The sequence below is a fragment of the Abrus precatorius genome, unplaced genomic scaffold, assembly GCF_003935025.1.
Source record: "Abrus precatorius isolate BTA unplaced genomic scaffold, Abrus_2018 Scaffold3, whole genome shotgun sequence".
Classification (NCBI taxonomy): Eukaryota; Viridiplantae; Streptophyta; class Magnoliopsida; order Fabales; family Fabaceae; genus Abrus; species Abrus precatorius.
The window spans coordinates 33,261,092-33,279,358 of record NW_020874373.1 but is presented as its reverse complement, the minus strand read 5'-3'; the positions used below and the strand labels follow the sequence as shown (position 1 = coordinate 33,279,358).

General features: G+C 30.3%; 4 protein-coding genes across 7 annotated transcripts; 1 reads left to right on the top strand and 3 right to left on the bottom strand.

Moving 5' to 3' along the window:
* Positions 1-618: 618 nt before the first annotated feature.
* Positions 619-8,265, top strand: LOC113863343 (O-acyltransferase WSD1-like). Of its 3 annotated transcripts, none has more exons than XM_027496898.1 (6): positions 619-878; positions 1,143-1,715; positions 2,347-2,700; positions 2,914-3,051; positions 3,237-3,420; positions 6,468-8,265. In XM_027496898.1, the coding sequence occupies exons 1-5, from the start codon at positions 693-695 to the stop codon at positions 3,396-3,398; spliced, it is 1,413 nt and encodes a 470-aa protein (XP_027352699.1). In that variant the 5' UTR covers positions 619-692; the 3' UTR covers positions 3,399-3,420; positions 6,468-8,265. The 3 variants fall into 3 exon arrangements, with proteins under 3 accessions (XP_027352699.1, XP_027352697.1, XP_027352698.1); XM_027496897.1 differs by having other exon boundaries at positions 693-878; positions 5,431-7,308; XM_027496896.1 differs by lacking the exon at positions 6,468-8,265 and having other exon boundaries at positions 3,237-3,576.
* Positions 4,856-8,089, bottom strand: LOC113863342 (probable leucine-rich repeat receptor-like protein kinase At1g35710). The gene has a single exon (XM_027496895.1). It carries the CDS (start codon positions 8,038-8,040, stop codon positions 5,401-5,403), a length of 2,640 nt encoding a protein of 879 aa, XP_027352696.1. The 5' UTR covers positions 8,041-8,089; the 3' UTR covers positions 4,856-5,400.
* Positions 8,266-9,708: 1,443 nt separating the features above from the next.
* On the bottom strand, positions 9,709-14,777 carry LOC113863081 (aldose 1-epimerase-like). Of its 2 annotated transcripts, none has more exons than XM_027496494.1 (5): positions 14,439-14,777; positions 14,271-14,320; positions 11,272-11,395; positions 11,041-11,148; positions 9,709-10,615 (listed from the first exon to the last, which is right to left on the bottom strand). In XM_027496494.1, exons 1-5 carry the CDS (start codon positions 14,611-14,613, stop codon positions 9,966-9,968), a joined length of 1,107 nt encoding a protein of 368 aa, XP_027352295.1. In that variant the 5' UTR covers positions 14,614-14,777; the 3' UTR covers positions 9,709-9,965. The 2 variants fall into 2 exon arrangements, with proteins under 2 accessions (XP_027352295.1, XP_027352297.1); XM_027496496.1 differs by having other exon boundaries at positions 14,508-14,669.
* Positions 14,778-16,535: 1,758 nt separating this feature from the next.
* LOC113863957 (polyvinylalcohol dehydrogenase-like) lies at positions 16,536-18,014 on the bottom strand. Its single transcript, XM_027497764.1, has 2 exons — positions 17,901-18,014; positions 16,536-16,991 (listed from the first exon to the last, which is right to left on the bottom strand). Exons 1-2 carry the CDS (start codon positions 18,012-18,014, stop codon positions 16,536-16,538), a joined length of 570 nt encoding a protein of 189 aa, XP_027353565.1.
* Between the last annotated feature and the right edge of the window lie 253 nt (positions 18,015-18,267).

Below are 18,267 nucleotides of genomic sequence, written 5' to 3'. Positions count from 1 at the left end.
GGTTTGTATTTCACTCAATATTTCATCAAACATGATAACATTACATTTGATTTACAGCTTGCCTTTTTACAGGGAAATACATATAAAATATATATTGAAAGACCTAACGACTAATATGGATTAGAATTTGACTCTGAAATATAGAAAAAAAAAAAACAATTATTTCATACTCTATTTGACGTGTGAAATGAATAAAAAAAAAAGAGATAAAAAAATATAATAATTACTGAATATTTAGTCAAATTGACAGTAATGACAAAGGATTTGAATTTGGCGGTGTCAGCTAGCTGTGCATTTTAACTCGCAGTGGGGTGCTGATCATTATGGTCCCATTGAAAGACTTCCTTCCATATTAAGTTCTTGCAACCTCTGCATGGTTGCAACACCTATAAAATTTTGTGTGCTTCATTTATTTATTGGCCAACACTTCTCGAAAAACAATGCTTCTAACTTGTATATATTATCTCGCCTAAATTTCTGGTTCTTATATTTATAGTTGAATCTGTCAATTTTGCACTACCTTGTTCTTATCAAAGTAAAATCAATCTTTGTCACGCTGGCACGTCTCTATCCCTTGTTCTATACACTATATATATGGTTTCATTCTCCTTTATTCTTAACTCAAAAAATTCAGGGGTTTTTTTTAACATTCATCTCTCTGATTGCGAACCAAAAATTTTAAATATAGCACTATGGAACACCAAATGGAGGAGCAAACAGTACCAGTTAGTCCTGTGGGACAATACTTCAACAGCTCTGTGCTATGCATCTACGTTATTGGAGTTATAGAATTTGAAGTTCCAATAGATGACTCGCAAGCCTTCACTCTTCTTAAAAATGTTTTCCTTCCCATTAATCCACGCTTCTCCTCCATCATGGTTTGATCTCTTTTGCTTTCCTTATATACACTTAATCATAGACATAATTAAGAATGCCATATTAGAATATGATTATATGTGTAAGATAAAACAGTTTCTATTTGCGTTAATATTTGCTTTGTGACTTTTGTTGCATCTTTACTTAATATGTGGTTCATCATCTCATCGTCAAGTTAATAGACCCAATTTGATCATTTACTCATTAATAAGTATTCCATATATTTGGTTTATTTTTACTAGCATGGTTCAAATATATGACAACAGGTCCAAAATAAAAAAGGAGAGAAACGATGGAAGCAAGTTGATGTAAATTTGAAAGACCATGTGGACATGCCTGTATTCCCCGAAGGCAAAACAGTGGAATTGTATGACAAATATTTTCATGATTACTTGTCAAGCATAGCAATGGAGCAATTGCCACAATGTAGACCTTTATGGAAAATTCACATAGTCAATTACCCTACAAGGGATGCATGTAGCAGTGTAATATTTAAGCTTCATCATGCACTTGGAGATGGTTATTCTCTAATGGGTGCACTTCTTTCATGTCTCCAAAGAGCTGATGACCCTTCTCTTCCCTTATCATTTCCTTCTCTCAAACAATCGAAAGAAGAATCTTCCACCAAAAGCTTTGGCAGAAAATTTTCTTGGATGTTGTCCTCAGCCTTCAACACTGTGTCGGATTTTGGATGGAGCGTATTAAAGAGTAGCATCATTAGTGATGACATAACACCAATAAGATCAGGAGATGAAGGAGCTGATTTTCATCCAATTTCCATATCAAGCATGACATTCTCCATTGACCAAATCAAAGACATCAAATCCAGGCTTGGAGTGGTATGATAACAATTTTTGGTTGTTGAAATTTTGTTTTTTGGTTTTCACCCTTTCAACCGCCAATAAGAATGCCTAGTCTTTATTAGATCACCTACTTGTCAGAGTTATTATGTGGATAGAGTTTTGCAAGATATCTTCATACTTATCATCTTAGTAACTTTTCTATTTTATAAAACAAGTATCAAATTTTATTTTTTTATTTTATTAAATAAATATTAAATAAAAAATATACATTTATTATGCTTAAATTTAAAAATTATTTAATATTTTTATTTAATTATTAATTAGATTTATAAATATATAAAGTAAGAAAAATTATAATCTGATGGGACCATGATCTGCGTGTCATAGTGCATTATATATTACTTCTCAATATCATTAAAAATCTAGTGCAGAAATCTAAAGAAGTTGTCCACTTAGTATCATTAAAAATTATGATTAGCTCTTCAAATCTGTTAGTTTCCTGAAAGTTTATTAGACATTCTTTTAAGGGGTTGCATTGGTTTTGGAACAACCTTATTATCTCTCAACCTCAAATCAGACCATACTCTGCATCTCACTACAACCTTTTCTTGGTTGCATTTGACATTGGATTGCCTTGTTTTCTTCTCATGATTGTCTCTAATTGCAGACTATAAACGATGTGGTCACTGGAATTGTATTCTATGGGACTCGGTTATATATGCAAGATATGGACTCCAAATCAAATACTGCACACTCCACTGCATTGGTATTACTGAATACAAGAAACATTAAAGGTTACCAATCAATCAATGATATGCTCAACACTAAAGCTAAAGGTCCTTGGGGTAACAAAATAACGTTCTTGCATGTACCAATACCAAAATTAAGTGAAAGCAAAATTTCAAGTCCTCTACAATTTATTTGGGATTCACATAACATAATCAAGAGGAAGAAACAATCTCTAGCTGTTGCCCTCACCGGAACACTTTTGGACGTAGAAGGCAAATTCAGGGGACAAGAGGTTAGTACATTTGGCTGAATTACATTTGATCATAATATTATCAACGTACGTTAATGCTAATTAAGACACTGAATATTAAAAAATTAAAAGTAAAAATACTTTAATTAAAATATCATTAATGCTTCTTTTTTATAATTTCAATGCAGATAATTTTTTAACCGTTAGACATTAATTATATATAAGCAGTTTAATCAGAATTTGTTTTTGTTACAGGCAGTAGCTAAACACATTCGTAGCACATTGACAAAATCTAGTGCAGTGATTTCAAACTTGGTGGGACCAGTACAACAAATGTCTTTGGCTAACCATCCTGTGAAAGGATTGTACTTCACATTGGCTGGTGGACCCGAGGTATATTTCTTATTCCCCTTCTTTGTTTACCTAATCAATATAAGACAATCTGGATTGAATGCCTTCTTTTAGATGATGAAAAAACGTATACAGTATCTTTTCTTAAATTAACTTTTGAGATATAAGTTATTAAGTTAATTTTTATTAGGCAATATTTAAACATCATTTAATTGTGTGGGTTGCAGAGTCTTGTGATTTCAATTATGAGCTATATGGGAGTGATGAGAGTTACCTTCAAAACGGAAAAAGACTTCATAGACGAACGGAAGTTGAAATCATGCATGCACAGTGCATTTGAGGTAATACTCCAAGCAGCTATGAAAATTCCTCAAGAAACCAAACATTAGCGTGTACTCACCAAAAATGAAGGTCAAAATTCTAATGTTTTATTTGATATATTTGTTTTGTGTATGCATTGAAAATTAATATACGATGCCCACTTATCTACTTTGGATCTGTATGTATGTTTTCTTCTTTTTCTTGTCTTTCTCCAATTAATCTGACGACGATTTATAAGTTTCTTGTTTGTTTGACTTTGACTAAATAAGGTTATAATCCTAAACACCCAATATAACATAATATGGAAATATAAAAAAAATTAAAACCATCCATTAGACCTTAAATTTTAAGATTATTTATCTTTATACACTCCACGGTGTCTTACTCTCGCCCACGTACAAGCATGAGAAGTTGGGCATGAAAAGATAATACCGTAAAGAGATTTAAAAAGAAAAAAAAAAGAAAGAATGATGATGTCAACAGTGTAGAAAAATCGATGTCCAAAAATTAAAACCCAATTTTTAATATGCAACATTTGAAATTAATTCATAAATAAAAATACAAACATTAAACTTAAAAAAGGATATTATTGTCTTTTAAAAAATGTATTATAAAATACAAAAAATAATATTGTCTAATATAAGAATTAAAAATTTATAAGTAAAATCTTATTTTACGGGATACAAACGAAAATTATGAATGATACTTGAAAAGAATTTATTGAGTGATATTAGTGCAACTATTTTGAAGTATTTATATTGTTTTACTGACAAAAATATTTATCATTTTTATTTCTTGAATTCTGTTATTAGATTAAAATCAATTATCAAAACGTTTGATTACTTGAGTTCAAATCCTGTGTAAATTTTTGAACGAATTAATTATTCAAAATGAACCAAGTTGCTTGCACGAAGAAAGGAGTTAATCTTGGATCATATACCAGCTGACTTGAATAAATATCCTTGAAATACAACAGAAAATCAAGAGGAGTGGTTGATCTTTGTTAAAATTAGTTAAACTATATTATGACTAAGTTTGAGTATATTTTAAAACATATCTTCATATAAAAATAATATTTAAAATAATAATTTTTTTCTTATATAAGTTATAAATAATTTATCTCTTTAAAATTTAAATAAGCTAAATAAGAGAATTTAATAAATAAATAAATGTTATTTTTTATTAGAAAGTTTATTTAAACTGGGAGTTATATATGATGAAAAAGGAATGCTTAAGATGAGCCTAGTCAATAATTTTTATTATTAGCATATTTAAATTTGTATTTAAATAAACAAAAATTCATTTTTACTTTATCATTACTACTTGTAATTTTTACGTTTACAAGATTTTCAATATGTTTTTTTTAACACATTTTTACAAGTGTTCTCGGGTAATGTGAAGTTTAGTTCCGATGAATAAAATGCACAATAAAGTCACTTAAATAAATGTAATAAAGATGCAATAAAATTAACTTCTCACCCTTCCCAAATTTAGTTTTTGATTCATAGGCCAAATAAAGAGTTGATCTTGGATTGTAAATAAAGTTGAAGGCAACTAAACAAATTAACATTACAAGATGAAGAAGCTTGATTTATAGCTTACGGAAAAATAAATCCCGAATTAAAAACGGCTACACAAATTAGAAGCCTTACAAATGTAAATAAAAATATAAATACAAACACAGATTGTATTTAGCAGGACACACACTTTTACTTTTAAATTACACAACCACGCTATTATCTTACGCTAATTGAAACTAATTTTTTTTTCTATTACATAAACACTTTGAAATTATTTATTCTAAAAGCTTTTACTAATATTATTGGTATATTTTCTGTCAATTTTCACTGTCATTTATCTGTCAACAATATAATATTCAACACAACTTAAACACAATTCCTTGTGTTGTTATAAAGTAAAGAGTTTAATCTCGACAGTCTGTAATAGCATTAAATGCAAATCTTTCGTTAAAATGAAATTATAATATTAATTAATGAAAGCAGTTAACAATACATAAGTTTTATCCTATAACATACTACCCGAGCAAAGTGTAGGTTTTTATCTAATTTGTTACAATTCCCGATCTACTATCTGCCTTAGTGAAATTTCTTCAAATGGTTTGGTTAATCGGGGCTTTCCGGTGACAAGGATGTCACACACTACTTGCATTGTTGGTCTAAACTTTGGTTGAGAATGAAGACAAGCAAAGGCTAGTGTTGCTATGAGAACTAAACTCTGAGCAGATTGTTGATTGATGGTGGATATTAGTCTTGGATCTAATATATCTTTAAGGAGAATTTCTTGAGTAGATTCAGATGTTAATGAGGAAACAAGTTCTCCAGGATGCTTTCCCATGACAATTTCAAGAGCAACCACTCCAAAGCTGAAGACATCACATTTCTCAGTCACACAATCACAATAGGCAAGTTCTGCATCAAAAAGCAAAACCAACCTAGTAAGAAAAAACACACCCTTTTGAGAATAAGGGAAACTGAAGCAGCCATCATATAACAAAACCTCACCTGGTGCAATGTATCCATAAGTGCCAGCAAGTAGTGTTCTATTGGAGGAGCTAGAGTTTAGGAGTCTGGCTATGCCAAAATCAGAGAGACAAGCCTCCATTCGTATATTCAAGAGAACATTTTTGGTTGTTACATCTCTATGAATAATTGCTGGCTTGCAATCGTAGTGAAGGTATGACAAGCTATGCGCTATGCCTTTCACAATGTTCACCCTCTTGGTCCAACCCAACTCCTTAGCTTCAATGTCATTGTGCAACACACAATATAAGCTTCCCCTTTCCATGTATTCTAGAACCAGAAACATGCACCTATTGTGCAAGCAGAATCCATAAAGCTTCAAAATATTTCTATGCCTTATCTTTGTCAACATTCTCACTTCATTCTTGAAAATCTTCTGGATTGCTGACTGGTTGGCTTCTAAAATGTGGAGTTTCTTCAAGGCCACTACTCTACCTCTAGGTAGTTGTGCTTTGTAGACACTACCACAACCACCAGCCCCTATGCAATATTTGATGTCAAAACCTTCTGTTGCTTTAATGATATCTTTATATGCAATTTTACCATCATAGTTCCATATTGAAAACATGTCACCATTCTTTGTTTCTTCGGCTTCAGACTTGCAATTGCAACTACCAACCTTACACCAGCAGAGGAGCACATACACAAAACAAATAAGAGCAAGAAAAGCTGTGAGCGGAAGGAAAATCTTCATGTGGGTCCAGAATATATTATTTGTTCTGCTAGGAGAATAACAACTGCGGAAGGGGGTGTTGTTGCCACATAAATACTCATTGCCACTGAATGCATCTGGTGGAAAAGAATCTTGGAGATCATCTGGGATCTCATCCTCTAGAGAATTATGGGACAAGTTTATCTTCCTCAATAATGCTAGGGAATTGGGAATGCTTCCACTGAGTTCATTATAACTGAGATCCAAGGTCCTTATGTATTTCACATTCCCAAGCTGATGGGGTATCTCTCCTATGATTGAATTATGACTCAAATCAATTAAAGCTAGTGTAGCAAGATCTCCAACATGAGAGGGAATGGTGCCAGTTATATTGTTATGGCTCAAAGCCAACACCTGAAGGTTAGAGCAATTTGCAAGACTGGCTGGAATTTCTCCACTCAACATGTTTCCTGACAGGTCTAGGACTAAGAGTTTGGACAGTTTTCCAATGCCTTGAGGTATTGAACCAAAAATTTTGTTATCTGAAATATTCAGATACTTCAGTTGGCTCAATTGGGTAGTATCAATTGGTAACATTCCAGAAATCTCATTGTTGGACAAGTTTAGTTCAGTCAAATTGGTTAACTTATCCAAAACTGAGGCTACTTCACCAGTGAGATTGTTAGTGCTAAGATCAAGAATCAAAAGGTTGTTCAATTCCCCTATTTCTAAAGGTATAGAACCATTCAACTTGTTCATACTAAGACACAAATATTTCAATTTCTTCAATAGACCAATCTCCACAGGTATTGGACCAATGAAACAATTATAACTTAAACTCAATTGAGTCAGATTCCTCAGCCTTCCTAACTCTAAAGGGACATACCCAACAATCAAATTGCTATCAAGAAACATAGAGTTCAGCTTAGTCAACTGCCCCACAGAAGGTGGAATTGAACCATTAAGCTTGTTTCTAGACAAATTCAGGGTCACCAAATTACTTAGATTCCAAATGTTTAATGGTATAGGCCCCTCTATATCATTAGAAGATAGGTCAAGGTGAGTGAGTTTGGAAAGTGTACCTAGTCCATGTGGAATACTCCCAGCGATTCCATGTGAAGCAAGGTTGATGTGGACAAGGTTTGGGAAACAAGAGAAGTTGAATCTCCAAAACTTGTTTCCCAATTGAACTTCTGCTGGCAAAGAAATGTTTGTGATACTTCCAGCATTGTTGCATGTAATGCCTGGCCATTGGCAACGACTAGGAACATGGTTTGTGTAATCACTCCACCACTCACTTTCAATCAGAGCTTGTGCTTCTATGTCTAGTGGTGATGATTCAGATGCTGCATCTGACACAATTACAATGCTTAAACAAGTCCAAGAGATAACAAGTACATTGTACCAAGTTCCTACCATCGTATAATTGGGAATTGGCAATGCCATGACTAGGAGTATGACAAAAGATGTTTTAATTTGATGTATATAAGGTTGATCCTCAACTTCAACGTAAAGCATTAACTGATTTTAGAAGCCAAAATTTGTGGGTCAACGCGGCTTTTAATCATTGACCACACATATCATGTGCTGATTAAAGATACTAACGAGAAAATAGATACAAAAAACAATTACGCAGAATGTATGGTCATGATTGAATATCTGAAGTACAGATACTGAGATACACTAACCTATGCCATGGTCAATTTGATAAACATTTGTAATATGAATTAGGACCAAGCTTTTGCACTTTTAACAGCTAAAATCTGCACTTTTAATTTTTTTCTAAATGAATTTGAGAATTTATTAAAAGGATTTTTACATTGTGTGACGAAAAAATTTGAGAAGGTTAAAAATAAAAAATTTAAATATAAAAGTTATGTATTCTATAAAAATATTTAATATTAATTTTTTAAATAATTTTAACATTTAATAACATTTGAGAAGAAGTCACGAAAAAATTTTATTTGTGCTTCCTCCAATTATTGCTCATGCCTAAATTGAATAAATTAAACTCCCATTTTTGTATCATCGAGATCTTCACTTCCAACTTTGACTAGGGTCTCAATAGAACAGCTGTTTCTCGATAGGATAACAAATAATTATTTTTTCTTTCAAAAAGTATTTTGATTAAAATAAACTATCAAGTATTCAAATTCGCATACTTTGTATAGACAATGAATATAACTCACATTTGCAGTTACATAAAAATATGTCTGAAAAGAATAACCTCGGGAGGAACATTGTCTCTGCTTCTGTATTCGCAAATTGATGTTGTAGTTTTAGAGATATGCTAAGTATTTTAGATAATCTACTTGACCAACATCTCTGAGCAGTCAAATTGTTAGTTTTTTTCCATAATATACATAATTACTGAGAAGAAATTAACTTATACTGTTTTAAGTTAAATAAGTTTTTAGAATTTTATTAGAATAAACAAGTATTATTGTAAAAACAATTATATTATCATCTAATCTTGAAGTATCATAGTTGTAAGAATTATTGTCATTTGCAATTTATCATTTTTAATTGTTTTTTCAATTATTATATTACATCTTTGATATATTTTTAATAACAGTTATATATTAAAAAAAAAAAAAAGCTGTTAGTTTCCCGTTTATCGTTTGTAATATTTGACGTTATTTTAAATTTGATAGATAACTACGTAGAGAATCTACTCATTATATTAAAAATATTATTCAATAAGAGTGTTGAACTAAACAATAAGGTATTAAATACAAACTCTATAATTTATAAAGCATACTTTTCCTGTAAAAATAGAATTTTTAAAAAAAGTATTAAGGTGGCAATGTGCGATGATAAAGCAAAATATAAGGTAATAAATTGCCAAAATTTTATTATAAAGGGGCATAAAATTTTCTTGAGCTAAACCAGGATGGCCTAAAATGTAATTTATCCATTATTTAATTAAAGCAATTAAAGTCAATGTTAACAAAAATTAAATGCATTCTTTAATTGATTATTTTCAATGATTAAAAGTGAAACTTTGACTGAGAGTAGAGGGAATAATTGAATTTCTGCAGTATCTATACAAGTAGAGATAAAATTACTCTAACTAAAATGTCAAAAACAAACTTGCTCTTTACAAGTCAGGAGGTGGAGAAAAAAATAACCAGGCCTATAAAATGTAATGTATAATAACGAGAAGCAAAGAAGAATGAATTTCCTAACAAAGATGGAATTTTTATTAAAAATACTTCACATTTGAACTAAGAAAAGAGTTCTGCATCAGTCATACATAATTAATATAAACTAAAAGCAACAAATCAGAACCAAGATTTGTCAAGAGAAACACCTTGAAAAAGTTCTAAAGAGCCACAATTCTATGGGTCACTAATTATTCAGAACCCAAGTTTGGATGAAATTCAGGGTTATATTACACTGATTTACCATGGTATATTAGAAATGGGGAGAAGGTCCAATTTTTAGGTCTCTTTGAACTCATGGGGAGCTTTAGTGGAAAACTTAAAAAGCATGTAATGTTTGTAAGGCTTTTCTGGGGTCACAATTGTTGAAGGAAAATTAGGATGATTCACTGAATCAGGGAAAGCTTGACTCTCCAAACACAGTCCTGCATGAGATTGGTACACAAATCCACCTTTTCCCTTCACATCCTTAACATAGTTACCTGTATAAAACTGCAAACCAGGAGCACTTGTGTACAACTCCAACACTCTCCCTGATTTCTTATCCTGCACTATAGCTGCTAGCTTGATCTTTTTGCCTTTCTCACCATCCAACACATAATTTATGTCATAACCTTTAGTTTCAGCTAGCTGGTTGATCCTGCTTCCAATAGTATGCGGCTTGAGGAAATCATATGCAGTTCCTTTCACAGAAGCAAATTTGCCTGTGGGAATGAGTTTGCTGTCAACAACTGTGATTTTGGAACCAAAGATCTGCACCACCTCATTCAGAATATTGCCACTGTTTTGGCCCCCTAGGTTCCAATAAGCATGATTGGCCAGATTCACTGGAGTAGGCTTGTTTAATGCTTTTCCTTTCATAATTATGACCAATTGATTTTTCCCAGTTAGAATGTAGCTCACAGTCACTAGGAGATCACCAGGGAATCCTGAACACAATTGGAGCACATAAAAAATCAGTACCTGTATTTCTTTTGTCAGAAATTAATAGAGGTATATAAATTAAGAAATGGATTAGATATATTTTTGTCACTTAAATTATACCAATATTCATTTTGGTTCCTATAAACATTTTTTAATTTCATCTTTTTAAGATTTATTAGTTTTAATCTTTAGTTATTGTTAAATAATTATGTAATGTTACCACGTGTTATTTACTCCTGAAGCCACATTAAGAGAGACTAAAATCATGAATTTTTTAAAATGTAAATTATAATAAAAAATAATTTTATAGAGATTAAAATCAAAATTTGATACATTTTGAGAGAGAAAAAAAACATATTTAAGCTTTAGAAGAAGAAAATTTATAAAAGTGCAATGACACAGATATAATGAAGATAATGGCATTGTATACCTTGTTCACCATCAAAACTGTGGTAACTGAAAGTAATACTGGGACTTGGACCTTCTCTATGATACCTTGTCACACTCCAAAGAACATCACTAAATCCTCTTAATCCACCTAATTAGTAAGGCAGGCAGAGGACACTGAGTACATTCTATAAGATGAGATACAGTGCTAAATGGACAATACAATTATAGTATATATTATTTGCTATGGATACTTATGGTTAAACATACCTACCATGAAGTGTATTATTTCCTTCATTAGCAACTAATTTGTAATGGATTCCATTTAGAGTAAACTGAGCTCCTCCAACTCTGTTAGCAACCCGGCCAACAGTAGCTCCAAAGTATGTTGAATCATTCTGCATATAGTTTGATTGGAATTGCAATCACTTGGTTACATGTTATCCACTATATGTGAGAAGTTAGATACAAACATAAAAGGAACAAACTATGAATATATAGACCTAAAAGATTTTGGATTATTTTAATGTTCCTTCATCCCAACTTAATTCCACCATGTAAACCTTTAATAGTAGGGTCCTCAAGTGGTGTTACATGTTAATGTAAAATGACTAAAGGCCACACATGCATCACTTGACTTGTGGCCATGTTTCCATGCATTATCATTAGAGGCCAACTTCCATGTGCTACTAATGTAGTGCCTGCTTTCTACGTTAATTATTGCTAGAAGAATAATGATTTTCTCCATACTTTAATTTTTTCTATACTATTTTAAACCCCCTTCTTTTACAAAAGAAAGAGATCTCTTCATTTCTATTATAAAAAAATAGGACACCGGAATCATGTTAAAAATTGATTACTGCGAAAATATCATTATTATTTAAGTCACAATATGAAGTCCAAAATACATCAAATAATATTATTTCACCAAAATTCATTATTGCAAAATTTGTGTAAAAATTAATCGAAACATAAAATTCATTTTCAATGATTTTAAACAAAAGAAATAATTTTTTTGTCAATTGAAATAATCAAATTTGAATCATTTTGGTGAATCAAATTTAGAATCCATATAATCTTTTCTAATTATAGGTTGAATTTAAATAGTCGTGTACTTAAAATCCGTATAATATTCTCCAATTATAGATTGTTTTAATTACTCAACATTCTAGAGTTATCAAATTAAAGTAATATAAATTTTACTCTTGTATAGAGTTTTAGAATTCAGTTAAAATATATTAAAAGTGTAAATTTGTTATATTATCCTTTAATTATATTATTTATAATAATTAATTTAAAAAATATATTTATAATATTTTACTATAATTAACTGATATAAGAATTCTTTAGGACATAGGTACTAAAATTATGTTGGGATTGATAAAATTAGTACATATTAAAAATTTCATATTGTTCAAGGTATGTTGGAAGAAGTCTCACATCGTCTAGAATGAATAAGGAAGTGAGTGAAAAAGGCTATATAATGGACTTAGGTCCACACTCCTGTTAGAAATACTTTAAACCTGTGTTTGACTTTTTTTATACTCTTGTATTAGAGTGTTGTGAGATTTAGTTTAATTACTTGCTTTGGAGAATGTGAGTGTAATTGGGATAAAGGAGAATAGTCTATACGTTAATGTGAGTGTAATTAGAGTAAGGGAGAATAGTCTATACGTTGTAAAAATTTTCACATAATGTCATTCGCTAGTTGTCATTAGACAACGACTATTCTTTAGTTGTCATTAAATAACGACTGTGATTTTTTCTCCGTTATATTCTTGTATGATTATTTTATTTTATTTCTCTATTATAAAGGTAATTCTTAAGGGGTAAAGGTGACATTTTTCTTCTTTTCCCAACAAATTAATCTCTTAAAAGAATGTTATTATTATTAAAATCACAAAATCATCAAAATTGAGTTTTAGGAAAAATATAATAACCCTGCAAATAACTAAAAACCCTTTTTCAAATGTTATGACTATAACTCCTAAAATAATAAGACAGATTTGGTGTTTCGAAGGAAATTAATGTCCATGAACTTTGATCATCGGATAATTTTACTTAATTCTTTTAAAAAATATGAAGTTCAGAAATTATTTTTTTTCATGTGAATATATTGATATTTTAGGTCCTGTCATTTTACAGTTTTTTCCTAAATCACAATTCAATTTTATCATTGTAAAATATAAACACAAAGTATTAATCAAAGTATTATATTTTTAAAATATAAATAAATTTTAAACTTATTAATTTTTATATAAGAAATTAATATATAATTATCAATTAAAAATGTTAGACACAAAAATTTAAGAAAAACATATTTTTATTATTTTCATCATGATTGCAACTAATTATTATACCATGGACATAATTGCAACCCACCCAATATTCCCGGTGATCGCACAGCTCCTTTTTCTTTTGCAGGATATTATTTCCTCAGTTCTAACCTAACATTTATGTATGCCAGCACACCACCTGAGGCTAATTATATCTATATTTAATTAGTCGTCAACACTTATATGCTTTTTTTTTTATAAATTTATAATTTATTTCAGTTACTTTAAAAAAAATGTTAAAATGTTACATAAGTTTATATTTATATTTTAAAAAAAGAATATTTAAATATTATGCATAATGTTAAAAACAAATAAATAATTTAGATGGGATGAGCTTTATATAATAGAAAGAAGTATATTTTCATATGTAGCCTAAGTATGGATGATGAATAGAAATGTCTAAGTGGAAACAACTGGGAAAGGGGACATTGAAAATTAGAAAACGTAACTTTGTATTCAAATCTTAATTTACGTGTGACCCTTTTTTCAATGAATAGATATAAACGTCAAAGATATCCTTATCACGTACATATAAAAATATACATGGCCTTAAATAAATGATAAAATGAAACTCTATATCAAATAAACCAAAAGAAAATAAATTATAAACACTTTTTTATCCCACAAAATCAAACTAATGTATCAGTGTTTCATGTTTGTTGCTAATTAAAATAATTTTAGAATGGTATAAAAATAGTTTATCAAAGATCATAAGAGTAGATAATGGATGCAAGTGGTGACTAGGAGTCAGTTCATTAGAATGAATCTGTTAGTTAGCGACAAACTATACTCCAATTCTTAGCCTCGCATTTATCCGAAACCTAAACATTAATAGCTATCACATGTTTGAATTAATCCAAGTTGTTGAACAGTGAGGAGATTGTAGACTGGCACCAAAAAAGAAAGCAGAAGATAAGAAAGTACAAAGTTGACTCACCTTGTAATCCTTAATTGAATCATATCCAAGAACAATATCACCCAACTTTCCTGAAGAAAAATCAAAGAAAAAGAAACAAATTTTAGAAATATAGAGTAAACAAGGAAATTAAGAAAAGAAAATTGCTCATAAAAGAATCTGCATTTGAGAGTAGACAGAAGCATATACCAGTCTTATCTGGAAGAACAAGGGACAAAATGGATGCACCCCAGTTGGTGACCTTCAAGGAAATGTCACCTTTTCTGAGCTCAAAAATTCCAATCTTTTCCTTCTTAACAGAGCCATTGACAAACCCAGAAGATGCTAAGAGCAGACATAGCAACAGCACAAAGATCTTGGTCATTTTCCTCTTGTACAGGAATTTGCTATGAAATAAGGATGAGAATAGGTAGTGCCAGTAATATAAAGGAATAGCAAGGGATTGGGAATAATGGAAACACAATGGGGAAGAGTGTGTAAAAGCAGTAAGCTATTTTCGGTTTGCAGCCACTCTTCATATGATACTCTGACTAGGCCAAGTTGGACCTGTGCGTGCTTCTCATTTGTCATCATGTGACCCCTAACTCCCAGGTTAATGATTTTCTACAATAATATTTTGGTTTTATTTTTGTTTTTATAAATCATAAAAATATCATATTATTTTCATCAAATGTTATTTTAAAATTAATATAAAAATTTATAAAATAAAAAAAGATATTGCTTTCTTAATTATTTGTGAAAAGAAAAAAAATTATTTGTATAAAAAATAAAGAAATATTTTAAAATAGGTCATAAATTGGCGATGTGTCTTTGACATTACTACTAGACTTTACTAACTTAGTTTTTCTATTTTCGTAGCAATCTGTAAACCTAAGTATGTTTTTTCTAGTCCATAAATATAATATATATGTAGGTTTTAAGAAAAGACAGACCATAAATATAATATAAGAAATATTGTTATTGGTTTTCTTTAATCAAATTTAAATGTTGACATCAAAATCTGCGTAATAAAAATTGTTATTAAAGATTAAGACATTAGAGCATTAAATGTTAATATACATTACTGAAATAAAATTTCATCTTTGATTAAAGAACAGTAACAATATTATTTATGATATTGTACTTAAATTTTATCTTTTAAAAATTATTAAAACTACGGAAATGAAAAAAGAAAAAGAATTAAAAGGAAAGGCTAAAACTTACTGTCAAATTTTGAGTTTGAATTTTTTGGTATGGGCCTGAAAGTTGCTTGGTCTGTTCATTGTTTAAGAAATGCATCACAACATGCTGAGTTGATTTGACCCAAGAAAAAAATGTTGGCTTAATTTCTTGAGTTGGGCCTCTATGGCAACAAGGCCACAGCCCAGAGTCTATCTCATAAACATTGGAGTGAAAAAACAAAACATTCTTGACAACTCAAAATATATTATATTTTGACTTATTTACCTGTTGGAGTCTTGGAAGACACCTTCTTAACTAATCGATTTCTTTCTTTAAAAATATTTATTGTGTTATGTTCTCCTGATTAATTTAGTTAGGCTTATTCTCTTAAGTTATCAGAACAATATTAATTAGTTTGAGTGATTAGGATAAGTCTATAATTTGCTATTCACCCGAAGCATTGTATGCATTATTTCCTTTTTATTTCTGTTTTTGATATGTAAGCATCGTTGAACAGTCAAATTAATATATTAATATTAAATATGTCATTTTATTAAGATTGGCACATGATATAATTTATAAAAATGCAAATTTAACTATTAAACGTGTGTACAAAGTGATATATTCCTTTCAATTCTTTTATAAGACACTCTTAATTTTTTTATCTTTTAGGATTGTATTTACAAGACAACTTACAACCAAGCTTTTGGAGTGTATGAGATGCAAAATATTAGATTCAATTTTTTAGTGAATTTTATTAAAAATTTAATGACATTAAAGTGACACAACTAACATGAAATTAAGTAGAGTTTGACTTTAATAATATTTTAAAATCAATACATCAATTAATTTTGACATGTATTTTTAATATGCATGAGTGATTTGATGAGAATTTTCTTATAAATAGAATCAATGGGAGTAAGTAATTTTACCACAAGTCTTATTAAATATCCAAACATACAATAGATCATATGGTTTTTAATACAACTTACTCCAGATTCCAAGAGAATTGGTACACTCCAACTTCTTGCTAGTGCTTATTGATCCCATCTTAATCACAAGTTAAAACCACTAAACATGATATGATCATGTTCTTTATTTCCATCATTAACTTAATAAATTTGCTTAGACACAAAATGCATAGAGCGAAGTTCCAGCAGTATAATTTCCAGTTAATAATCCAAAACCTATTTTATATCCATTTCCTAAATATATGCACCCATCACTTACTGACATTCCACCAAAAACAGTGGATCCAGTCTTATACGACCACACAATGTCACCAGTATTGCCATTTATTGCATAGATAAAGCCTTCTATATCCGTGGATCCTACAAAGATGATGCCATTGGCTACAGTAACAGGACCATTAGTAGTGGCATTAGTTGGGTTGGCTATAGACCACAAGATCTTGCCATTCCCTACCTCCATTGCTACCCACCCTCCGGTTGTAATATTCTTGTTGGATGGTTTAAGAGTGAAATTCTTGTTATCTGAGTTAACAATGTTAGTGTAAACGTTTTTTTCATCAGTGGCTGCTCCCCATGTTCCACCTCCTCCAAACCCACCAGGTCCAGCTGCCTACATAAATACATGCAAAAAAAGTTGACAACTAACAACAGATATATGAAGTGTTGCTAGAATTCACAAGAAATTCAGAGTTATCTTCTACTAAAATTTCTAGTAAACCATTGATTATGCTGGAAATTTCTATGTACTAATATTCTAGAGTTTCTGAGTAAATTGTAAAACTAATTCATCTACCAAATGGAAAAATATCTACATGTATTTGCTTGAAGAATCTTGGGATACAAAAGGTAGCGTATCGAGCTAAAACGTATGCATTTGAAATGAGACATGGACTTGAGAAGACATACACAGAAGGATATGGCAAGTTTTTAAAATCACAGGACGTACACTAAATGATAGATATAATATAAAATTAACATAAAACATAAAGTGTCCAAATGTTAGACATGAATGCTAGTTTAATATGGGTATAACATGACATGATTACTATTTTGAAGTTTTTGTATTTCTAAGGTATAAACCTTATGAATAAACAGTTTTATTAACTTTAATTTTTAAGGTTGAGTTTAAGTAGATAAAAATAGCAAATTTTGATTAAAAATAGAGTATTTGCTATACTTTTATATTTTTAATATAATTAATAATTTTTTAATAAAAGTTTATTACTTTTATATACTTTAACTTCAAAAGTTACCGATAAATAAATCATATCACTGTGTCTGTAAGACAACAAGTCTCTTGTGAGTCATAACAATTTACAGCATTTTAATATATTCCAAAGAAAATTCCATAATTTCTTAACTTTTAATAATGCTACCTTGCATAAATCTTCGCTAATTACAAACTACGCTCTAGTACCATACTAAAACTATTCAACTATCACACCTATCCTACAGCTTGTAAAAATGTCTTAGTGAAAAAAGAAATAGAAGAAAACAATGGTATATATAAAATTATTACCGTAACCCAGCTAAGCTTGCCATTGTCGCGATTCAAAGCCCATGAAAACCCACTCTTTTGTACAGCAACAACAATATCTTGTTTTGTTCCATTCACATCAATTGTAAGCATCATTGGTGCCTCCCCAAAATCAGAATCTGGAAAAGGACCTACGTATGGGCAATTAGGTGTTGATATATTACCGCATGCAACAAACGCTACATCATAGCCTCCTAATTGATTGTACCATTTGATTTTACCACTATCCAAGTCAAGGGCAATGATTGACTCAGAGTGATTTTCTGGTTCAATACACTCATCAGGTTGAGTGGGTTTTGTCAAATTATTTTGTTTTGCTTGACATTGGCGTACATGCAAAGGGGCAGAA

What these genes read in the sequence shown, in the direction of transcription:
- LOC113863343 (XM_027496898.1), top strand. Translation starts at nt 693, where the DNA reads ATGGAACACCAAATGGAGGAGCAAACAGTACCAGTTAGTCCTGTGGGA. An exon ending in TCAAATCCAGGCTTGGAGTG is followed by an intron (nt 1,716 to 2,346) that starts GTATGATAACAA and finishes CTCTAATTGCAG; the next exon opens with ACTATAAACGATGTGGTCAC. An exon ending in GCAAATTCAGGGGACAAGAG is followed by an intron (nt 2,701 to 2,913) that starts GTTAGTACATTT and finishes TTTTTGTTACAG; the next exon opens with GCAGTAGCTAAACACATTCG.
- LOC113863342 (XM_027496895.1), bottom strand. Translation starts at nt 8,040, where the DNA reads ATGCTTTACGTTGAAGTTGAGGATCAACCTTATATACATCAAATTAAA.
- LOC113863081 (XM_027496494.1), bottom strand. Translation starts at nt 14,613, where the DNA reads ATGACCAAGATCTTTGTGCTGTTGCTATGTCTGCTCTTAGCATCTTCT. An exon ending in AGGAAATAATACACTTCATG is followed by an intron (nt 11,149 to 11,271) that starts GTAGGTATGTTT and finishes CTTACTAATTAG; the next exon opens with GTGGATTAAGAGGATTTAGT. An exon ending in CAGTTTTGATGGTGAACAAG is followed by an intron (nt 10,616 to 11,040) that starts GTATACAATGCC and finishes AATTGTGTTCAG; the next exon opens with GATTCCCTGGTGATCTCCTA.
- LOC113863957 (XM_027497764.1), bottom strand. Translation starts at nt 18,014, where the DNA reads ATGATGCTTACAATTGATGTGAATGGAACAAAACAAGATATTGTTGTT. An exon ending in GCAAGCTTAGCTGGGTTACG is followed by an intron (nt 16,992 to 17,900) that starts GTAATAATTTTA and finishes GTATTTATGTAG; the next exon opens with GCAGCTGGACCTGGTGGGTT.